This window comes from Sciurus carolinensis, chromosome 13 (genome assembly GCF_902686445.1).
Source record: "Sciurus carolinensis chromosome 13, mSciCar1.2, whole genome shotgun sequence".
Taxonomy (NCBI): domain Eukaryota; kingdom Metazoa; phylum Chordata; class Mammalia; order Rodentia; family Sciuridae; genus Sciurus; species Sciurus carolinensis.
The window spans coordinates 6,975,908-6,994,202 of record NC_062225.1 but is presented as its reverse complement, the minus strand read 5'-3'; the positions used below and the strand labels follow the sequence as shown (position 1 = coordinate 6,994,202).

At 48.9% G+C, this 18,295-nt stretch overlaps 1 protein-coding gene across 16 annotated transcripts in view; it reads right to left on the bottom strand.

Annotated features, from left to right (window-relative positions):
- Positions 1 to 2,142: 2,142 nt before the first annotated feature.
- The window catches only part of Inpp4a (inositol polyphosphate-4-phosphatase type I A), a 129,015-nt gene continuing 112,862 nt past the window's right edge, over positions 2,143 to 18,295 (bottom strand). For 9 of the 16 annotated variants that reach the window (XM_047523518.1, XM_047523517.1, XM_047523521.1 and 6 more), the window contains 3 exons: positions 16,311 to 16,423; positions 13,594 to 13,748; positions 4,621 to 9,405 (listed from right to left, as the gene is read on the bottom strand). In XM_047523518.1, coding sequence (XP_047379474.1) covers positions 9,225 to 9,405; positions 13,594 to 13,748; positions 16,311 to 16,423 — 449 coding nt within the window. In that variant the 3' untranslated portion in view covers positions 4,621 to 9,224. The other 7 variants (XM_047523522.1, XM_047523529.1, XM_047523523.1 and 4 more) reach the window with 1 other exon arrangement.

Genomic DNA, 18,295 nt, shown 5'->3' with positions numbered 1-18,295 from the left:
ATGTTTTGTAGTTTTCATTGTAGAGATCTTTTGCCTCTTTGGTTAGATTGATGCCCAAGTATTTTTTTTTTTTTGAGGCTATTGCAAATGGAGTTGTTTTCCTCACTTCCCTTTCAGCTGCTTCGTCGCTTGCATATAAAAATGCTTTAGATTTATGCGTGTTGATTTTATAGCCTGCTATTTTGCTGAATTCATTGATGAGGTCTAGAAGTTTTCTGGAGTTTTTTTGATCCTCTAAATATAGAATCATGTCATCAGCAAATAATGACAGCTTAAGTTCCTCTTTTCCTATTCGTATCCCTTTAATTTCTTTAGTCTGTCTAATTGCTCTGGCTAGAGTTTTGAGGACAATGTTGAATAGAAGTGGTGAAAGAGGACATCCCTGTCTTGTTCCCGTTTTTAAAGGAAATGGTTTCAGTTTTTCTCCATTAAGAATGATGTTGGCCATGGGCTTAGCGTAAATAGCCTTTACAATGTTCAGGTATGTTCCTACTATCCCTATTTTTTCTAGTGTTTTGAGCATGAAGTGGTGTTGTATTTTGTCGAAGGCTTTTTCTGTGTCAATTGAAATAACCATATGATTCTTATCCTTAAGTCTATTAACATGATGGATTATGTTTATTGATTTACGGATGTTAAACCATCCTTGCATTCCAGGGATGAACCCCACTTGATTGTGGTGCATGATTTTCTTAATATACTCTTGGATACGGTTTGCCAATATTTTGTTAAGGATCTTTGCATCTATATTCATCAAGGATATTGGTCTAAAATCTTCTTTCCTTGATGTGTCTTTTCCTGGTTTGGGTATGAGGGGATATTAGCTTCATAGCATGAGTTTGGTAGGGTACCCTCTTTTTCTATTTCCTGGAATACTTTGAGAAGTATTGGAATGAGATCTTCTTTGAAGGTCTTGTAGAACTCAGCTGAGAATCCGTCTGGTCCTGGGCTTTTCTTGGATGGTAGGTTTTTAATGGCTTTTTCTATTTCATTGCTTGATATTGATCTGTTTAAATTGTATGTCCTCCTGGTTCAGTTTGGGAGGAGCATATGTCTCTAGAAATTTGTCAATGTCTTCGGTAGTTTCTATTTTGTTGGAATACAGATTTTCAAAGTAGCTTCTCATTATGTTCTGTATCTCAGTGGTGTCTGTCATGATATTTCCTTTTTCACCAGGAATTTTAGTAATTTGAGTCTTCTTTCTTCTTCTCTTTGTTAGTGTGGCTAAGGGTTTGTCTATTTTGTTTACTTTCTCAAATAACCAACTTTTTGTTTTGTCAATTTTTTGAATTGTTTCTTTTGTTTCAATTTCATTGATTTCAGCTCTGATTTTAATTATTTCCAGTCTTCTACTACTTTTGCTGTTATTCTGTTCTTCTTTTTCTAGGGCTTTGAGCTGTAATGTTAGGTCATTTAGTTGTTGACTTTTCATACTTTTATGGAATGCACTCCATGCAATGAATTTTCCTCTTAGTACCGCTTTCATAGTGTCCCAGAGATTTTGATATGTTGTATCATCATTCTCGTTTACCTCTAAGAATTTTTTTATCTCCTCCCTGATGTTTTCTGTTATCCATGTTTCATTCAATAGCATATTGTTTAGCCTCCAGGTGTTGGAGTAATTTCTGTTTTTTATTTTGTCATTGATTTCTACTCTCAGTTCATTATCAAAGTTACAAATTCTCGAGTGTACACTTCTGTTGCGGGAACTTATCCGAGAGGTCCCTGGGCCTGTGTTCCTAGAAGACAGTGCAGCAGTGCGTGCTGCAATCCTAGTGACAGACAAAGCAACCACCAAGCACAGCATTTCAGCAAGTCACACGACGTGATCTGTCTGCAGGCAGGGAAGGTGACAGCCAGCATTCATCAACACTTACCGCCAAGGCGTCTCACGACCGCAGCTGTCATGTGGAAACACAGGCTCAGAGAGGTCAAGACATTTGCTCTGAGTCACCAGCCAGTGAAAGGCAAAACCTGGATTGGAACCTGGGGCTGTCTGTGGCCAACGTCCATGCTTTTAACCCCACACCCTGGTGCCCCTGTGATTCAAATTAAGTGAAAACAAGATGAAAGAACGAGCCTTGTGTGGCACTTGACACAACAAGTCTTCGCAACACAGGAGAAGGAATCAGGCAGGGCGGGTTGTGTGTCCGCGTCAGCGTTTATTGTTCGTCACTCTAAAGACTAGCACATTTACAGCATCCATGGCCTGAATGAGCCAAGAATATATAAAACAGTAACTGTATGTTCATATCTTAATACTGCCCAAGACAAATAAATAAAAGTATTTTATGCACTAAGCCTGGCAAATACAACCATGTGGGGAACCGTATCATACAACATTTTTACACCTTCAAAGGAAACTGAAGGCAACTGGGCTGCAGGAGCTCGGCAGAAACCCTGTGACATTCGCAGCGGTCCCCACACCTGGACGTCTCTGAGAGGCTCAGGAGGACGCCGGGCGGAATGTCCTGTGGGGGCAACTCGGGTGCCGCCTCCAGCTGGTGTCTGGCTGTGGGCGCACGGGCCAGGGCCACGCCCCTGGGAGCCGGCATGGTACCTCGGAGGGGACCTGCCACCGAATCTTCTTAGAGTTTTATGACGACCCATAACATAAAGCAGAACTTGGGGAAATAAATGATTCACATAAAGGTGCCACATGCAAAACTGCTGATGGAGGGGTCAACATGAGCCACAGTCCCTTCACAGAGGCAGATCTTAATGCTCTTCAGACAAAGAAAGGGCAGAAAACAATATGGGCGACATTGAATTTTAAAAAACAAAACCTTTCAAAAGGTAGTAATGTTAAAAAAAGAAAAAATGGAACTAAAAACTTATAAATTAAATGAAATGGTGGAGCGGGTGCCTCTGAATAGGGTTTGACACTTTGAGAAAAGCTGAGGCCAGCAGCACAGACACCTGTGTGGGGGTGAACAGTCTCTCTGCCACCGCCCTCCAGAGAGCCTAGCATGGAGGGAGGGGCAGGCAGCAGCAGCACCTCTTTGGTGTCCTCCACACGCCAGCTCACTTCTCCCTCCCAGCCACCAGGAGACAGCGAGCTCTGTTAGCACCTGACTTCTGAGTAGGAAAGGCCCAGAGGGTCACCCAGTTCCACCCCTACCTGATGCCCACGCCTCTGTGTCCCCGCCAAGGACTGGTCCTGCCTGTGCCTCAGCGCCCCACTCCCAAGTCTACTGTACATTTCCCAAGGATCCAAAAGAATACTATCTAGACTTCTAGACTTAAGACAGTTCCAAGGGGTTCACAAATCATTAGGATCAGCATCATTAATATGTGCCATGTATATTTCTGAACATAATTATGAGAAACGGAACTGATAAAACCCATAAACTCCTAAGGAAAAGCAATGCCAGGTGCAGATAAAAATCATCTTTTTTGATGACAAGACATAATTTTGTATGAAATTCCTAATTTCCTGGCCCATAAATCCCTTTCAAAATCTCATCTGAGGAGACTTTCAGCTGCTTCTCAATAGTCATCTTACATAACAGAAGGAGAAGAGGAAAGTAACCGTCACTGCGAACCTAGACATAAGACGCTGTCAGCTGCTCAGGACAGTACTGTCCCGTGGAGGCTCTGCAGGGTGTCCCACAGAAGAACACTAGTTCTGACAACGTTCAGGTGTGCACTACTCTAGTCGTGAGTTCCCCACTGGAGTGCCGTCCCTCAGACACCAGACACACGCCCGTCCAAGGTCCTCAATCAGGTAACGACACCCAGAGAAGGAAGGAAGATGTGTGCTGTGGGCCGGGAGGGCCCTTATGCGGAGCCTACAACAGGGACCTCACTGCTGGCTGCAGGTCTCGAGTGACACCTGTTCTGGAGCTCTTGTGGGACAGAGAAGAGTGGCCCGGGCGTGTGGGCTCCCTGGCAGGTGCCCTGAAGAGTCACCTTGGGCTGACTGACAGGTCTCATTTGACTCTGGTTTCCCAGGTGGCGGTGGCATAGGGTGACTCACTGAAGCCGTTGTTCTCACTACATGAGAGCAACTAGTGTCTCTTCCCCAAAATGTGAGTTAACATTTGTTTTTCTGTGTTGGGGTCTGATTGTTTTACTGTTTTACATTCAGATTTTTAAAAAGTAGATTCTAAGTCAATACTCACTTTTAAGTTACTCAGTAGAAAAATAAGTTAGGTGAGCCGTGCCTAAGTGGGCATCTGAAAAAGTCTCTGCATCCCAGACAAACCTAGCTGGATTCTTACAGGTAACTATGGACGCCTGCCAAGTGGTTGCAGCTGGAGGCTGGTAACTGGCTGCCGCTTACTGTCCCCACTATTGAGCCAACATTACCTCCTATGGATTCCAACGGAAAAAAACATGCTCCATAGACTGGTTAGTGAAATATTTTTAAAAACACAAAAATAAAAACCAATCCTTCAGGTCTTCTTGAAGAATTCGTGTATGACACTAGAGGGTACCCACATTTATTCTGTGACAGCTAGTTAGAGGACACCGTGGGTTCACGTCTCAACTTTGCCGTAAGTCCCTTCGGGAGGCCTGTAATGCTTGGGGAAAGCCTTCAGCTGCAGGGAATTAAATGCATATTTGCGACTTCCAACATTCTTCATTGTATTTTCTCTTCGACAACCCTCACTGGGGAAAAAAACAAGCACAAGAAATGACAGCAGTAAAAAAGGAAAAAAGAAAAGACTTAAACTAAGATGAAATGAATTATTTTCATAGCATTAAAAAAAAGTTAATTTAAATGGGTGCCGGACTCTCTACAACAAACACGCACGGAAGATGGCGGATTTCCGAACACGGCAGTCAAGCAGCACAGGGGTGGACACAGGCTGGGGTTGGAGTGCCACATTTCCCAGCAGGGCTGCACTCAGGTGGAAGCCACCGTTTTTAAGCTGATGGGCTCCTGTACCCCAAGTCTGGTTATCTGGGGCTCTTCATGACTCGTGGTTCAGAGGCTCTGTCAGGCAGTAATTAAAGAGGACGAGACCTACTACTGCTCTTACCAAAGTCTTTAAAGAGCTGCGTTTTTGTATTTAACCAGAGCTGTAATCATATCGAACTCAACGTGCTCAGTTTCCTTGCAGAATCCGTATGCAGCAGAGCCCCTGGCTGAGAAGGCTACTCTGACACCCACCTCCACCCAGGGGCCAGAAAGCAACCCCACTGGCCATGCGCTGCCTGCAGAGTAGGTCTGTGTGGCTATCGGGGCTGGAGCTGTAGAGGAGTGACCCCCCTGAGGTCACCTGGTGGTACCACCACCTTCTCTGGGTGGACTGCCCTCACCGTGGGCACCTCGGGGCCCTTCCCTGGAGAACTCACTACCAGCCTCATCCTCGGCTGCTCTGGATGGCAGGTGGTCATGGCAGCCCAGTGGCACAACAGATGGTGCCAGGAGGATGCGCAGGCAAGTGGGGCCTCAGGGGAGTTCTCTGGAAAGGTCCTGGTGCAGACAGAAGATTAACAGGCAGAAGCGACTCTGGCTGTAAACGACTTCCCACAGCAGTGTGCCTTGGTACTGCTACACTGTTCTAACACTAGCAATGAAATCGACTCGTTATCAAGGTTAGTATAAAATCCCCCTTATGAGATGTAAAATTTGCCATTACCAAGAAACAGTGATTGAAAAAAATACTTCAAATTGTATGAAGACCATTATGTCATGCATTTAAAAAAATATCAGTGGCAATTGCTCAAGCCTTTTAAGTGAAAATGACAGTCTCATTATCAAGAACTGTAAAAGAGTTTTTGGTAAGATAGTAGTTTTTATTCAAAAGATAAGCTTGGGCATTTTTTTTAAAAAAAGTATCCACCTGGTGGCTTATAACTAACACAGTGACTCAGGTACACTTGCTTGTCCCAGAGCCTCAAGCCCTCAGCTGGATGTGTGTCATCTAAGCCGAACACCTGGGCTACATGAGCAGGGACCCCAGAGTAAATGACGATCATGTTTGTATAATATTCACAGAAAAATATAACTCTATTTAAAGCAGAAGCTATAGGCTCCTATACAGTTAATATCCTTTAACTTTTCGAAGCTATTACATCAATGGACTATTTCAGATATGGCTTCTCCATTTATATAGAAACATAGAAACATCAAAACTTCCTTTCACTAGTAAATGCCACACTCCCTTGAGAGCAGGAAGAACTTTTTGTGAACTTTGATACTCTTGTATTTACATGAGAAAGGAGCTGACCCCTGGTTTAGCTGACTGACTCTATTATACATGAAATTATAATTGAAATCAAACTTTCATTTCAAATTAGTCATAATTCAAATTATTTCTCCAAAGTATTTGCATTTATAAGATCTGGCTGCTGTGGCTGATCTGGCTACAGTGACGTGCGGCCGCTGTCATCATGTGATCTGCTAGTTTCCATGAGCTGGGACTAAAGCTGGGGTCCAGGCTGCAGAAGTTTTAGGAGTCCATGCACATGTTCAGATGGTCTTGGATGGATTTTAACAAGAGGGATTAATTATTTTGAAGGTACATGATTTTATTTTTAATCGTACCATTAAGTTGTTAATTTTCAAGGACGTCCATGTTTGAAACAAAAATTTGGATGGAAACCTATAAAACGATGAGTTTTAGGGAAACCTCTGGTTTCCCTTTCCAGTAGAGATCTCTACCTCAGAACCCATCTAGAGCCCTCGGAGCCTGAGACCAAGAGCTGCCCTGTGAAGGGAGAACGTGCCCTTCTTTAGAGCTCTGCTTAGACTGAGCCACCAGAGCAAATGGTGACAGTCACACTAATGGGAACCACTTCCCAGGGTGGTTCCTCTGACTTCAGAGGGCTGACTTAATGCCAAGGCCCTGGTCGGCTGGCTCTGGGCAGCTGACATCTACCATGCCCAGGCACTGACGTTACTTCACAAGCCATCCACACCATCACCAATGGTGGGCCTCCTCTTCCCTGAACCACCCCGTCCCTGCTTCATCTGCCTGAGTCTCACTAAAGCAGACAAGATTTTGAAGTGTATTTGCCTATTTCATGAGCAGAAAGCCGTAGTGACGTTAAAATTTAGCATAAAAGGAGAGCGTCCCGAGTTTCTTCCCTCAGATATTGGAAAGAAAACAATCCCTCTGCCTACGTGGTCTCAGGTGGCCCTCCCAATACCAGTCTTCCACGACTGGAGGCTCCTGGAGAAGACACTTGCTCCTCTCCTCCTCCCATTCCTTCTCTCTCTCAACCCAACAGCCAAGCCTGTGCTGGACAGGAAGGTGTTGCTGGCACCACGGCTGGTGAGGAGCAGGCCTTGCTGTCCTGCAGGCCCTCAGAGGGGTTCCTCTGGCCGCCATGGTTTCCCTTTGCTGTGAGGTGGGGTCCTGAGAGGAGCCCCTGCAAAGTGCCACAGAGCACTCTGGGGCTCTGGAGAGAGGGCGGGGTGTGTGGTCAGAGGGCCTCCCTCCTCGCTGCCCAGCCAGTAGCTCCACCCTGCAGGTGGGCGTGCGCATGGAATGCACTGCCTGGATGGGAACAGGAGGCTGTGGGTTCCATTTTCCCTCCTTCAAATGAAGCAAATAAAACGGTCTTAGACAGCTGATACCTTAAGGCAAGCGTCAAACACCTTCCAAAGAACCACAGACTGGACGGGACACTGGTGACTAGTGTCATGCGCTACGGCTCAGTGCTGCCCATCAGCTGGCAGTCAGTGAGCCTCACCTGGAGGATGCCAGGGCACAGCTACCACACTTACTCCAGAGAAGACAAGGGGACCCGCCCACTGGGTGACCCAGAGGTGACACCTTCCCTGGGAATCCTGCAGTGCCGGGGAGTCTAGAAAGAAGGGCACTCTTGGGCTGTGATAAAGATGATCTTACACTGTAAAATCTGGAGTTTCAGCCTGGCATTTGTACTGCTTTCCTAGCATGTAACTCTGGGCTGAGGCCAAATCAGAGAAACCCCAGAGGAAGGTCTGGAAGTCTTGGAGAGAGGAGGGAGGAGAGAGGCCAGCTTTTGTGGTGAACTGGGTTTGTGTGCACCAAGATATCAAGGTTCTGGAAAAGCCAACTTCTGTAATTCACCCAGTTTTTCCAGAGTGGTAAAAAGAAACCCACTTGTAAAACAGCATGTGGGGAAGTGGCTGGAGAGCAAAACCAGAAGCACAACATGATATGACTGAACAAGAGAGAGGCCACCGTTTCTTACACAGGGCATGTAGAATTTCCCCAAATTTATTTGGTTACCTTTACAAGTGTACAGTTAGTCTTCTGCCACACGTTTTGGGACACACTGTGTTAGGGGCACTGCCATGTTAAAATTAAGCAGAAACCAAAGTGACCTTTCTCTCTCATAGCTCCATCTGCCACAAATGCCCCAAAGCGAAACTTTTGTTTTTTGGTAATTTTCCTTTGATTATTTTTTGTTCATTGTTAACTATATTTGATTGATAAGAGAAAAAAGCTGTCTGAACTTTGATCTGGAATTCAAGATATCATTTTACAAATGAAAAATGGTATTTCAAGAAAAATAAATGTATGCGACTCTAATGGCCTTTTGTTATTCTGTGCATGAATTCCTGGAGTCAGTTTTAATGAACTGAAAGAGTTAGGATAAACCTGAAGTCTCATGCAGTATGCTATCTTCCTGTGCCTGACTTGGTACAAGGTGTTACTGTGGTCACAGCTATGTTACCCCAATCAAAAATAATGAACATAAGCAAGATGTTAGGATTCTGCAAACTGTTTGCTACTATAATCCAGGGACTACGCTTTGAAATGAAAGCAGAAAGTACATGTCCTATTAAATAGGTTAACTAGCTGAGCCAGTTATAAAGCATCTATATATTTCTTTTCATTTTCTTCAAAAGGAACAGAAAGGTTCGCAGTACACTTGAAGAATAGTATCAAATATACAAATATTTCCAGACAGAACTCCTTTCTCTTGGAATAGGGCACACTGAGATGTACAGGTAATAAATAGTTTTACATCGGAAGTTAGAGATTTGGTACAAGTAATTGCAAGCCAGCCAGATCAACGCAGAACATTAGGGTGCCGTTGAGAACATGTCACAAGCACTGAAGACGCTACGTGAGTAAATGAACGAGTCCTCTTGGCGAAATAATTTGGCAGGTATTTACAGTTCAGAAGGACAAAACGTCAAACTGTAAGGCATGAGACATCTCTTGGCAGACCACGCTCTGACACCTTCCTTCTGTCCATTTAGGAACTCGGTGGCTGGACATATTCGGGCACTTTTGTTTTCCTTGTGACTTATTAATTTTTCAAAATGATATTCATTTGCAACGCAATTTGGTCACCAGGTATGCTATGCTCAGAAAGAGCCACACAATCAGTAAATTGGGGCTCAGAGCTAATAAAGGAATGGAACAGAGGAGGCTGGGGTCTAGCCTTAAGTCTCGGATGGGCACCAGGCCGCTCAAGTTCTTCTGGGTGACTACCTCCCGTGTTCCAATGCTGTGAAAAGGAGAAAGTTTGGGAGAAAGGAAAAGAAAAAAGGAAAGGAAGAAAAGAAAGAAAAAGGAGATACATGCGGTGGATTTTATCCAAAAGTATGGAAAAAAAAAGAGGAGAACCAAAATATAAAAAACAAAAGAAAACAATTGAATGAAGCCACAACAGAAAGAAAACATGGTGTCAGAGAAGGAAGGGTATGAAAGGAGGACCAACAAAACCAGCAGTCACAGGAAAGAAAGGAGAGAAAGAGAAGTGAAAATAAGAAAAATACTGCAGTCTACTAAAACAAACACATGTATGTTGAAACAATGGTTTTCCATGTTCGCCCTCTTGGCTGGCCAAGCACAGCTCCATGCCGCCCACCATGCCCCACATGCTGCAGACGGGCATTTCTGAGACGCAAGCTGAACATGAAGAACCATGAAGGTTGACCTTCTCACAGATGCCTGAGCAGCGGCTGGCACAACAGCTGGCCAGAACTGCCTCTTGATTAACCGCCAAATAAAAACCAATTACCCAAAGTACCAAAGGCAGAGTCCTCCCCAGACCCACCCTGGTCTCAGGCGAGGCAGTGGCAGGGCCTGAGCCGTGTTGCCTCCAGTTTGCACACCACTGTTTTATAAGCTGACTCCTGAGAAGGACATTCAATCACCTTTTGTGCTAAAGAAGAAGGAGCAGCTCGGGGGTTGAGCACTGGCGGGGTGCGGGTGTTGGTTCAATACCCAGCATCAGAGAAAAGAAAAAGAGGTGTACCGAGGTGAGATGGCACCCAGGACCACACCACTCCAGAGCCACGTCCATGTCCACCAAGTAGCAACAGTACAGAGTCAGAGGCCCCAGGGCACAGCAGACAGCTGCAGAGGCCCCTTTGGAGATGAGGCACAAGGTCCATGGTTCCTCCCTCGGCTGCGTCCTCTCAGGCTTTCTGAGGAGGCCCTGCTGGAATGTGCTCTCCTGGCAGGTGCTGCTGCCTGCTGGCCTCATGTCCTGCCAGTATAGACTGCTGGGTCACTGTGGCTACTCAGGAAGGCCTGCTATTGTGAAGATGTGGGCCCTGATGGGGACACAGGAACACCCCTGGTGTGTGCTGGACAGCTCCCAAGCCTCCAAGAGCTGAGTGTGTGGATCTCCTCCCAGCTCCGTGGTCAGCAGTGCCATGCCAGAGGCTTGATGGGCCCCGGTAGAGTCATGTATGCCACAAAAAGTGGGAACCACTACAGATCAGGGCTGTTCCGGAGAGAGCTTGTGGCTGGACAGCTACAGCACAGCGCTGCCGCTGCCGAGTCTCCAGGAGTCAGCGGGGTCAGCTTTGCCCTGCACCCTCGCCCGCACGCCACACTTCCTCTAGTGAGATGGGGCGAGGGAGCAGGAGCGCCAAAGTGTGTCCCTCCACTGAAGGGCACGGAGGTCAGCGCTGCCTTCTCAGGGCTCCCAGGTGACCTGTGGGTGCTGGCCATCAAGGAACCAGAGGACTGCTTGCAGTCAGCTAACAGGTACGTGTGTCCTCTCCACAGGGGACAATCCAGAAAACAGGCGCAGCAGTGTCACCTCAGAACAAATGCCTGGGACACTCACTGCCTGTGAGTGCCTGAGACACTGCGGGGCCAGCACTCTGTTTATTTTTAGGACTTCTTAAATAATCATTATAGTAAGACATGTTCACTGTAGAGACTAGAAAATTCAGAAAAAAGTAAAACTTAAAAGGACACCTGTAACTGGAGGCAGAGGGAGGTCAAAGGAGCGGCACCCACCCCTACGAGGAGGGTCCTTTCCTGCTCGTCTCGGGTCCCCTCGAGAGAAGGAAAGGCACCCTGACTACGGTCTCTGAGGTGCTGGGAATGGGGGCAGCAGTGAGCCCCTGGTGAGCACGGTGCGTGAGCCGGACCCTGGCAGGACTCTGACTGGTCGGGAGCCACTTGCCAACAGGTGTTAAAACTACTAAGAATCCTTACAAAGGTCTGTGTTCTTTAACCTAAAAAATCAATTGGGCAAACACAGGCAGGAAAATACATAAGGATATTCACTGTACCCTTGATTTATAATGCTGTCAAATCATAAGCAGCTTAGTCAATAAAAAATTAGATATATCATGATGTGTTAAAAGGGATAAGATCTATATTTATTAACCTGAAAAGAATGCTCACGATAGTTAAATGAAAAAAAGGAGGCTATAGTCAGGGGCAGTGGCCAGGCCTGTAACCCCAGTGACTTGGGAGGCCGAAGTAGGAGGATTGTGTGTGCAAGATCAGCCTCAGCAACTTAGCAAGACCCTGTCTCAAAATAAAAGATGAAAAAAAGGCTGGGGATGGATGTGGCTCAGTGGTTAAGTACCCCTGGGGTCAATCCCTGGTACCAAAAAAAAAAAAAAAAAAAAAGGAGGCTACAACAGGTAGAACTGTGCATTTTAACTGCATTTGTTTTGTGCACTTGTTTGGCTGTGTGTTATTCAGGGATGATTAACCAAGGTGTGGACTAAGCAACTCACACCTGCAAGTATGTATCCCTCCATCCTGAAAGAATGTCTCAAATGTCAACATGGCTACTTGTTCACAGTAGGTATGGAGGGTTCTGCAGGACGTGTGTATGTGTTTGTGTTTTCTAATTTTCCTACTAGGACTATCAATTACTTATGTAGCTCAGTGGTTCAGCATATTAGTGTGCTTGAAGTTCTGGGTTCAATCCCCAGCACAAAACCCAAAACAAAATAGCTGTCCTACACATAAACCCCAAGTGGGCTGGAAGCAAGTGGGGGGGATGGTCCCTCCCAGATGTAGGTTTGGCAGGCCCTGAAGTTACACTGGGTCTCTCTCTTGGTCACTTTTTCCTGATCTCCTGAGACCCTGATGCTCACATGTGGTCAGATTGGACTGTGGATTTTGCTGAAAATATCTGACAGCTCAAAACTAGAGAGCAACAGACCTAACTCGGGCTGTGATACCTACTGACTAGCCCTAACCTGGTCCTGGCCTCCACAGCACAGGACCCTGTCTGGCTCTCGCTTCCTCTTCACTGGCCGAGGACTCCAGCTCCAGCAGACCTCCTGTCACCACAGCTACTGGAATGCAGGCATGGCTACCATGCTGCAGCACCAGGGTCACACTGGACACAGAGCCTGAAGGATCCTGGGGCTCCTGGACACAGGCCCTTGATTAAAAAAAATTTAAGAAAAAATTCAAAAAAATTTTTTTCTTTTAAATGGTGCCCCCAAGCAGGGGTCTCATGAGTCTCTGTATTTTCTCTGTTGAGGGGCAAAGGGATGGAGAGACGGACTGACCTTAACAGAGAGGCTTAGATGAACTTGGAGAGACAAAATGATGCCATTTTTACAAAACACTATCAAGAGGCAAAAGCTCGTGCACCACTTGTGCGCTGTTGTGAGAAGGTCAAGCGGCAGAGACACACAGAAAGGATAAGAGAGTTGAACACTTCAAAGGACTTGGTGAGAGGACAGATGACACAGAGCACTCAGTAGAAGTGACCACTGGGAAGGAGACTTTAACAGCATTGGTGACGACATCGAAGGAGACAGGAAAGCCAGGTTTCTTATCCTTTCTTTTGGTATGTGAGGGAGGGCTGCCCAGCAGTGCTTGAAACAAGGCATCCATCAACAGTGGACAGTTTGAGTTCTGGGTTTCATTCTGCAAACACGCCTGCGGCCTCAGAATCAGGACGTCATGGGGGAGGTGGCCAGGACACACTGACAGCTGTCACCATAAAACACTCACTGGACACTTTGCTCATAAAAGCAAACTGTGCCCACTGCTCGAGAGGAAGCAGAGCAAACCAGTGCAACCTGCAGACGTGTCTTCACTCAAGTTTGGAAACATAATGTACACGTGGAAGGCACTGAAGATGACCCACCAGGAGGCCAGAGCCACGCACAGGGTCCCCTACGGAAACAGCAGAGGCCTGCTGAGAAAGCGCAGGCCCGCAGGCCCACCCACAGCCAGGCAGGAGGCCTGCGGATGCCACAGGGGTCACTCCTCTTTAGCGCCCACCCTCTGCAATCAGCGCAGTCCTGCTCAGGAGGACTGCGGCGCCCCGCCTTGCCCATGAGAACCTCCTGAATTTGACAGGGCCAATCGCTGGACCGTGGTCAAACTCGAGTGTGCGGCGGGCGTGGGCCCGGCCAGGCACCGGCTCATCTGCAGTTTACACGGCGGGCAGGCGGCGGGCAGCGGCACTCACCTGCGCATGCACTCCAGGGCCTGCGTGAAGACCTGCGGCGCCATGCCGTGCTCGTGCTGCAGGATCAGGCACTGCTCCAGCGTCACCGACATGGCCGTGCGGTCCTTGGCGCTCTTGCAGCTGGTGAACCGGACCCCATTAAGGCGGCGGCAGATCTGCCAACAGGAAGCACGCTGTGCTGAGGAGGGGAGACTCAAGGGCAGCACACCTGCACCCAAGGGATGTCCCCACAAGCCTGGAGGGACATGCGTGGCTCCATGCCCAGTCCCAGCCTGGGGCTTCCCTCGCCAACTCCATTTCCCACCGATCTGGCAACAGAAACCGAGCCGCCTGCAAATGTGAGCCCCTTGGAGGCCCTGCTGCCCCAGGGCTCGGCCCTCATCGTGTTGGCCTGTACCTCGGTGGCTGCCCTCTCCCTGGGGACACTCCTCCTGAGCCAGCCTTCCTCCTCTTGTAGCACCACTGCTCTTCCCTGACCCTCCCCAGCTGTCCCCTTCCTGGGACCTTCTTGGCACATCTAGTCCATTACTGCTGGCCCCCCAAGTACAGAAAGCATTGAAGATGACCCCCTCAGGGGAGGCTAGAGCCATTCACAGGGTCCCCTTGTTCCTGGCCAGGTCTCCGGGTCTCTGGTCTCCACTCTCCTTCACCCACACAGACAGGAACAGCCCAGAAGAGCCTCCAACCCGTAGGCCCTTCCACCCTCCTCCACTCCCACCTCCCTCAGGGTGCTGGGCACAGTGTCAGACACCAAGAGACCCCTCCCAGACTGCTCGGCTCACACGGGGGTGGAGCAGGGCGGCCCCAGACTGGGAATGGCCATCGTGCGTCTCTTCTCCCAGCGGGAAGCACACGTAGGGTGCCTCCTCTGCACAACTAGACAGAGCCTAAGTCCACCTCCCATGTCCAGTCAGTCTTAAAAGATAAAAGAGGCTTTTTTCCAAATTTGTGGCAGACTCACTTGGCGGCACAAGCAGACTTGAGCTAATGAGATAATTTATACTTTTTATATAAATATTCATACTTTTTGATTCTACATGGCTGCCCCAGACTCCCCCAAGAATGGTAAGTCACAGTGGGCCCTCGGTCTCCACAGGTTCTGCATCTACGGAGTCAATCAACTGCAGATCAAAAATCCAAAGGAAAAACTCTGTCTGTGCTGGACATGAAGACTTCTCCTTGTCGTTATCTCCTACACAGTGCAGCATCAGGACCATTCGCACAGCATTCACACTGTACTGGGTGTTGTAAGTCACCTAGAGATGATTCAAAAAACGGGAGGATGTGGGCAGGTTCTGTGCAAATCCTAAGCCCTTTTATGTCAGGGACTCAGTGGGCACCCTGGATTTTGGGATCTGTAAGGGGTCCTGGACCTGGTCCCACACAGTGGATGGAATGACTGTATATCACACATGTGTACATAATTGTACCAATTTACTGCTCTAAAATCTGCAAAATCTGCATTTCAAAATATTTGGTCACAAGAGCTTTAGATAAGGGCCTGTGACCCTGTACCAGATATTGTCCTGTGGAGTAGGTCTGGCATTTAGTGAAAAATCACCCAAGTTATATAACAGTGGGCTTCCAGTTACCTGTCATACTCCAGAAAAATATTAGAATTTTCATTGACAGTCCTGACAACAGTGCCACCCCTGCCTCTCAGGCTGGCAAAGCCACTCAACATAAAAACAGTGAAGCCCTAAGAACCATGTCTTGAGAAAGGCAAATAGACAAAGCCCTGATTCAGGTGAGACAATCAGGAAAACAAGTTTCTTTTGAGTTTAAAAAAAGTGATCCAAAGCTAGCTGGGGTAAAATACAAGTTTTGAATCATAACTGATGAAATAAGGATGAACTTGAACTTGGTGGGCTTACTACATTCTATAGGTTGTTGACTTCATGATCAAAATGTGAGGCAGAGGCTAGAACTCTAAATAAACTCCCAAATAATTTACATGGCCCGTGGAGAGACAGTGCATCCAGGTTAGTGTGCATGCCCACAAAGCACCTGCGGTGCCAGGCTCCCCACCCAGAGGGCCACCAGCCAGCCCTGGGCTCTGGCCAAGTCTCCCCATCGGTGAGCTAAGGGTCACCCTGACTGAAGGTGTTCCAGCTCTTTAGCCAGAGATCCTCTCTGTATACAGAATTGAAATGAAATGTGATCCAGAAAAGAGAAGCCCTGGGACACCTGGTACCTCCCCTGAGCCCCAGGGCTGGGCAGGTGATGCTGCCCAACCTGAATTAAATGCACACCCTTGTCAGGAGTGAACCGCATGGCGAGGTAGGAAACGCTCTGAGACCCAGACCCAGAGCAGTGACATGGAGCTCCACAAGTGTGAGTACTCGGAGAAATGAGACCGAGCAGCCACATATGCCGCTGGAAGGCAGCTGAGAGCCCATCAGTCTCCCTCGAACCCACAACAAGCCAAAGGAGAGGTGAGGTGTTGCTGGCATGGACTGTACGAGCTTCTGAAGCTGCTGACCGCCATCAGCCCGGCTCAAGCCCCTCAGGACCCGGGCAGCCCTAATGTAACCAGCTCACAGGCAACGTTCAGTATCTCCCAGAGTCTCGGAACACGTTCAGTTACTTTCTCTTGTGTCCAAGGAAGGGATTTGCTCTCTCCACCCTGGCTGATTCCCACTTGTTATTATTTTTGCTATGATGCAAAATGATGGCAGCAGGTGTGGCTATAATAGCTTCCCCACCACAGCGAGTACCTCGGCGGCTTGCCAGAGGATGTCCACATTCTTATTCTTCCGGGCATGGACGTTCTGACCCAGAAACCGCAGCAGCTCTGGCAGACAGGTCTGACTTCGGGATCGAGGTAGACCTGGAAAGTAAGAGGAGTCTGTGGGAGTGGGAATCATACCAAGGCTGCTGCTGCAAAGGAAATGGAAAATGACCAGTTGAGAGCCAAGTGAGGAGGGAGGGAAGGAGGGGGTGCTGAGTGACGGGACATGGTGAGCCCTTAGAGTCACCTTCAAAGAGCAGTTGCTTTATCTCCTCTGAGCTCTTCCAAGGGGCTGGGGAACAGAAGCTAAGGGACTTCTTCTAAATCGATGCCCCCAGGATTCCTTCCAAGGGAGTTGTTAGGAAGGGGTGAGGATGGTTCATCTAGTCTCCAGCACCTCCACCAAGGAGGACATCTGGGCCAGTGGGTCTCGACCACCTGAAAAGTGCAGCCTCCCCCAGGGGGACCTCTGCCCATGCCTGAAGGAACACAGTTCTGCAAAGCCCAGGAGGCCACTCCTTGCTCTCACAGCTTCCTCCTCCACTATGGCACTTCCCAGGCCCTTCCAGGGCCCCCTGAGCCCAACCAACTGTCCGGTGGCCTCACCTAAGCAGCCTGAGACAAAATCAAGGAAAATCCAGCCATTCCTGAAGGCTCTCCAGACTCTTCAAGCACTGGGGTCATCAAAGACAAAGAGCAGAGTCTCAAGGTCAGCAGAGCCGAAGGAAAATAGCCCAAGTCCTGAAATCAGCCAAGCCCACGGCCTCCAGGATCAAACGCCACACACAGCTCCCCAGGGGACCAGGATCCTGTGCTGGCTGTTTCCTGTTCCCAGTGTGCTGCCACCATGCTGGTCAGGGCACTGAGCAGAACCAGAGAAACAGGAGGAAGCCTCCTGCCCGTGAGCAGTTTGTTCTAGGGTGGAGGCTGTGGAAGCCCAGACAAGGCTGACTTAAGGCAAGTCAGATGCCATGGGCACCCCCCAAAAGCGGCTGCAGCCTCTGCCTGGTCTCCCGGCAGCACTTGCTTTAGTGAACGGCAGCCCACCAGCTAACCACAGGGGCTTGGAGGACATTCGCCTGGGGGGCTCCCCTGTCTCAGCCTTCCAGACCACGCTTCTCTCCTGAGACGAGAGGGGGAGCCCTGCTCCCAGCTTCCTGTCCTCTGCTCCTGTGGCCCCCTCCCTCGGCCTTTCATCTTCAGCCTTCTTTAACATCTCCGGGGCCTCAGCAACCCCAAACAGCACTCCAGAATGCTGAACACGGAAACTGCCTTCCTAAACATGACCCTGTCTGCTCCCACCTGCCGCCCAGCATCTGTGGCCTTGGTCTCTCCCTCCCTGCTCACCATCTTGGCTCCCTGGCTGATGCTCCTGTACCCCTAGTCCCTGGCCTGTCTCCTGTCCCTACGGCAGTCAGGGTAAAATGCTGCCTGGCTTGACCCAGCTCCTGGGGAGACTCCCCTCCTTGCCTCAATGTCCTCATCTTCCAGGGCTACTGAGGATCCGATCCGATCATTCAGGTAGAGGGGAGCAGAGGCCAGACGTGGCGAGGACCGACAGATCCGTCATGCCTACTGTGCGCACTGTGAAAACCTGGAGGTGCCTCAGCACTGGGGTTCCTGAGCCCCTGCACCAGTGGCAATTGCACAGAGTGCCTGGAGGGCCCCGCGCGCAGCTCCCTCTGACCCTGGCTGAGGCGCACCGGGATTGCCACCGGTCTGCGCCACACCTCCTTCTTGAGGCCTGGGTCCTGCGCTCCCCTCCCTGTGTTCTTGCGGTCTGGAAGGCAGGCTACCCCACCGAGCTCGGGCATCTCCTCCACTCCGCCCCACCTCTCTCTCCTTCCCTACCTGCCAGGGCACCTCTACCTGGCTCTCCAGGACCTTGGTCTATGGCTGTCATCCGCTCGCACCTTCCAGCCCTTCTCCAGCTACTTCCTCAGGGTCAAGCTCAGTGCCAGCACCCAGGAA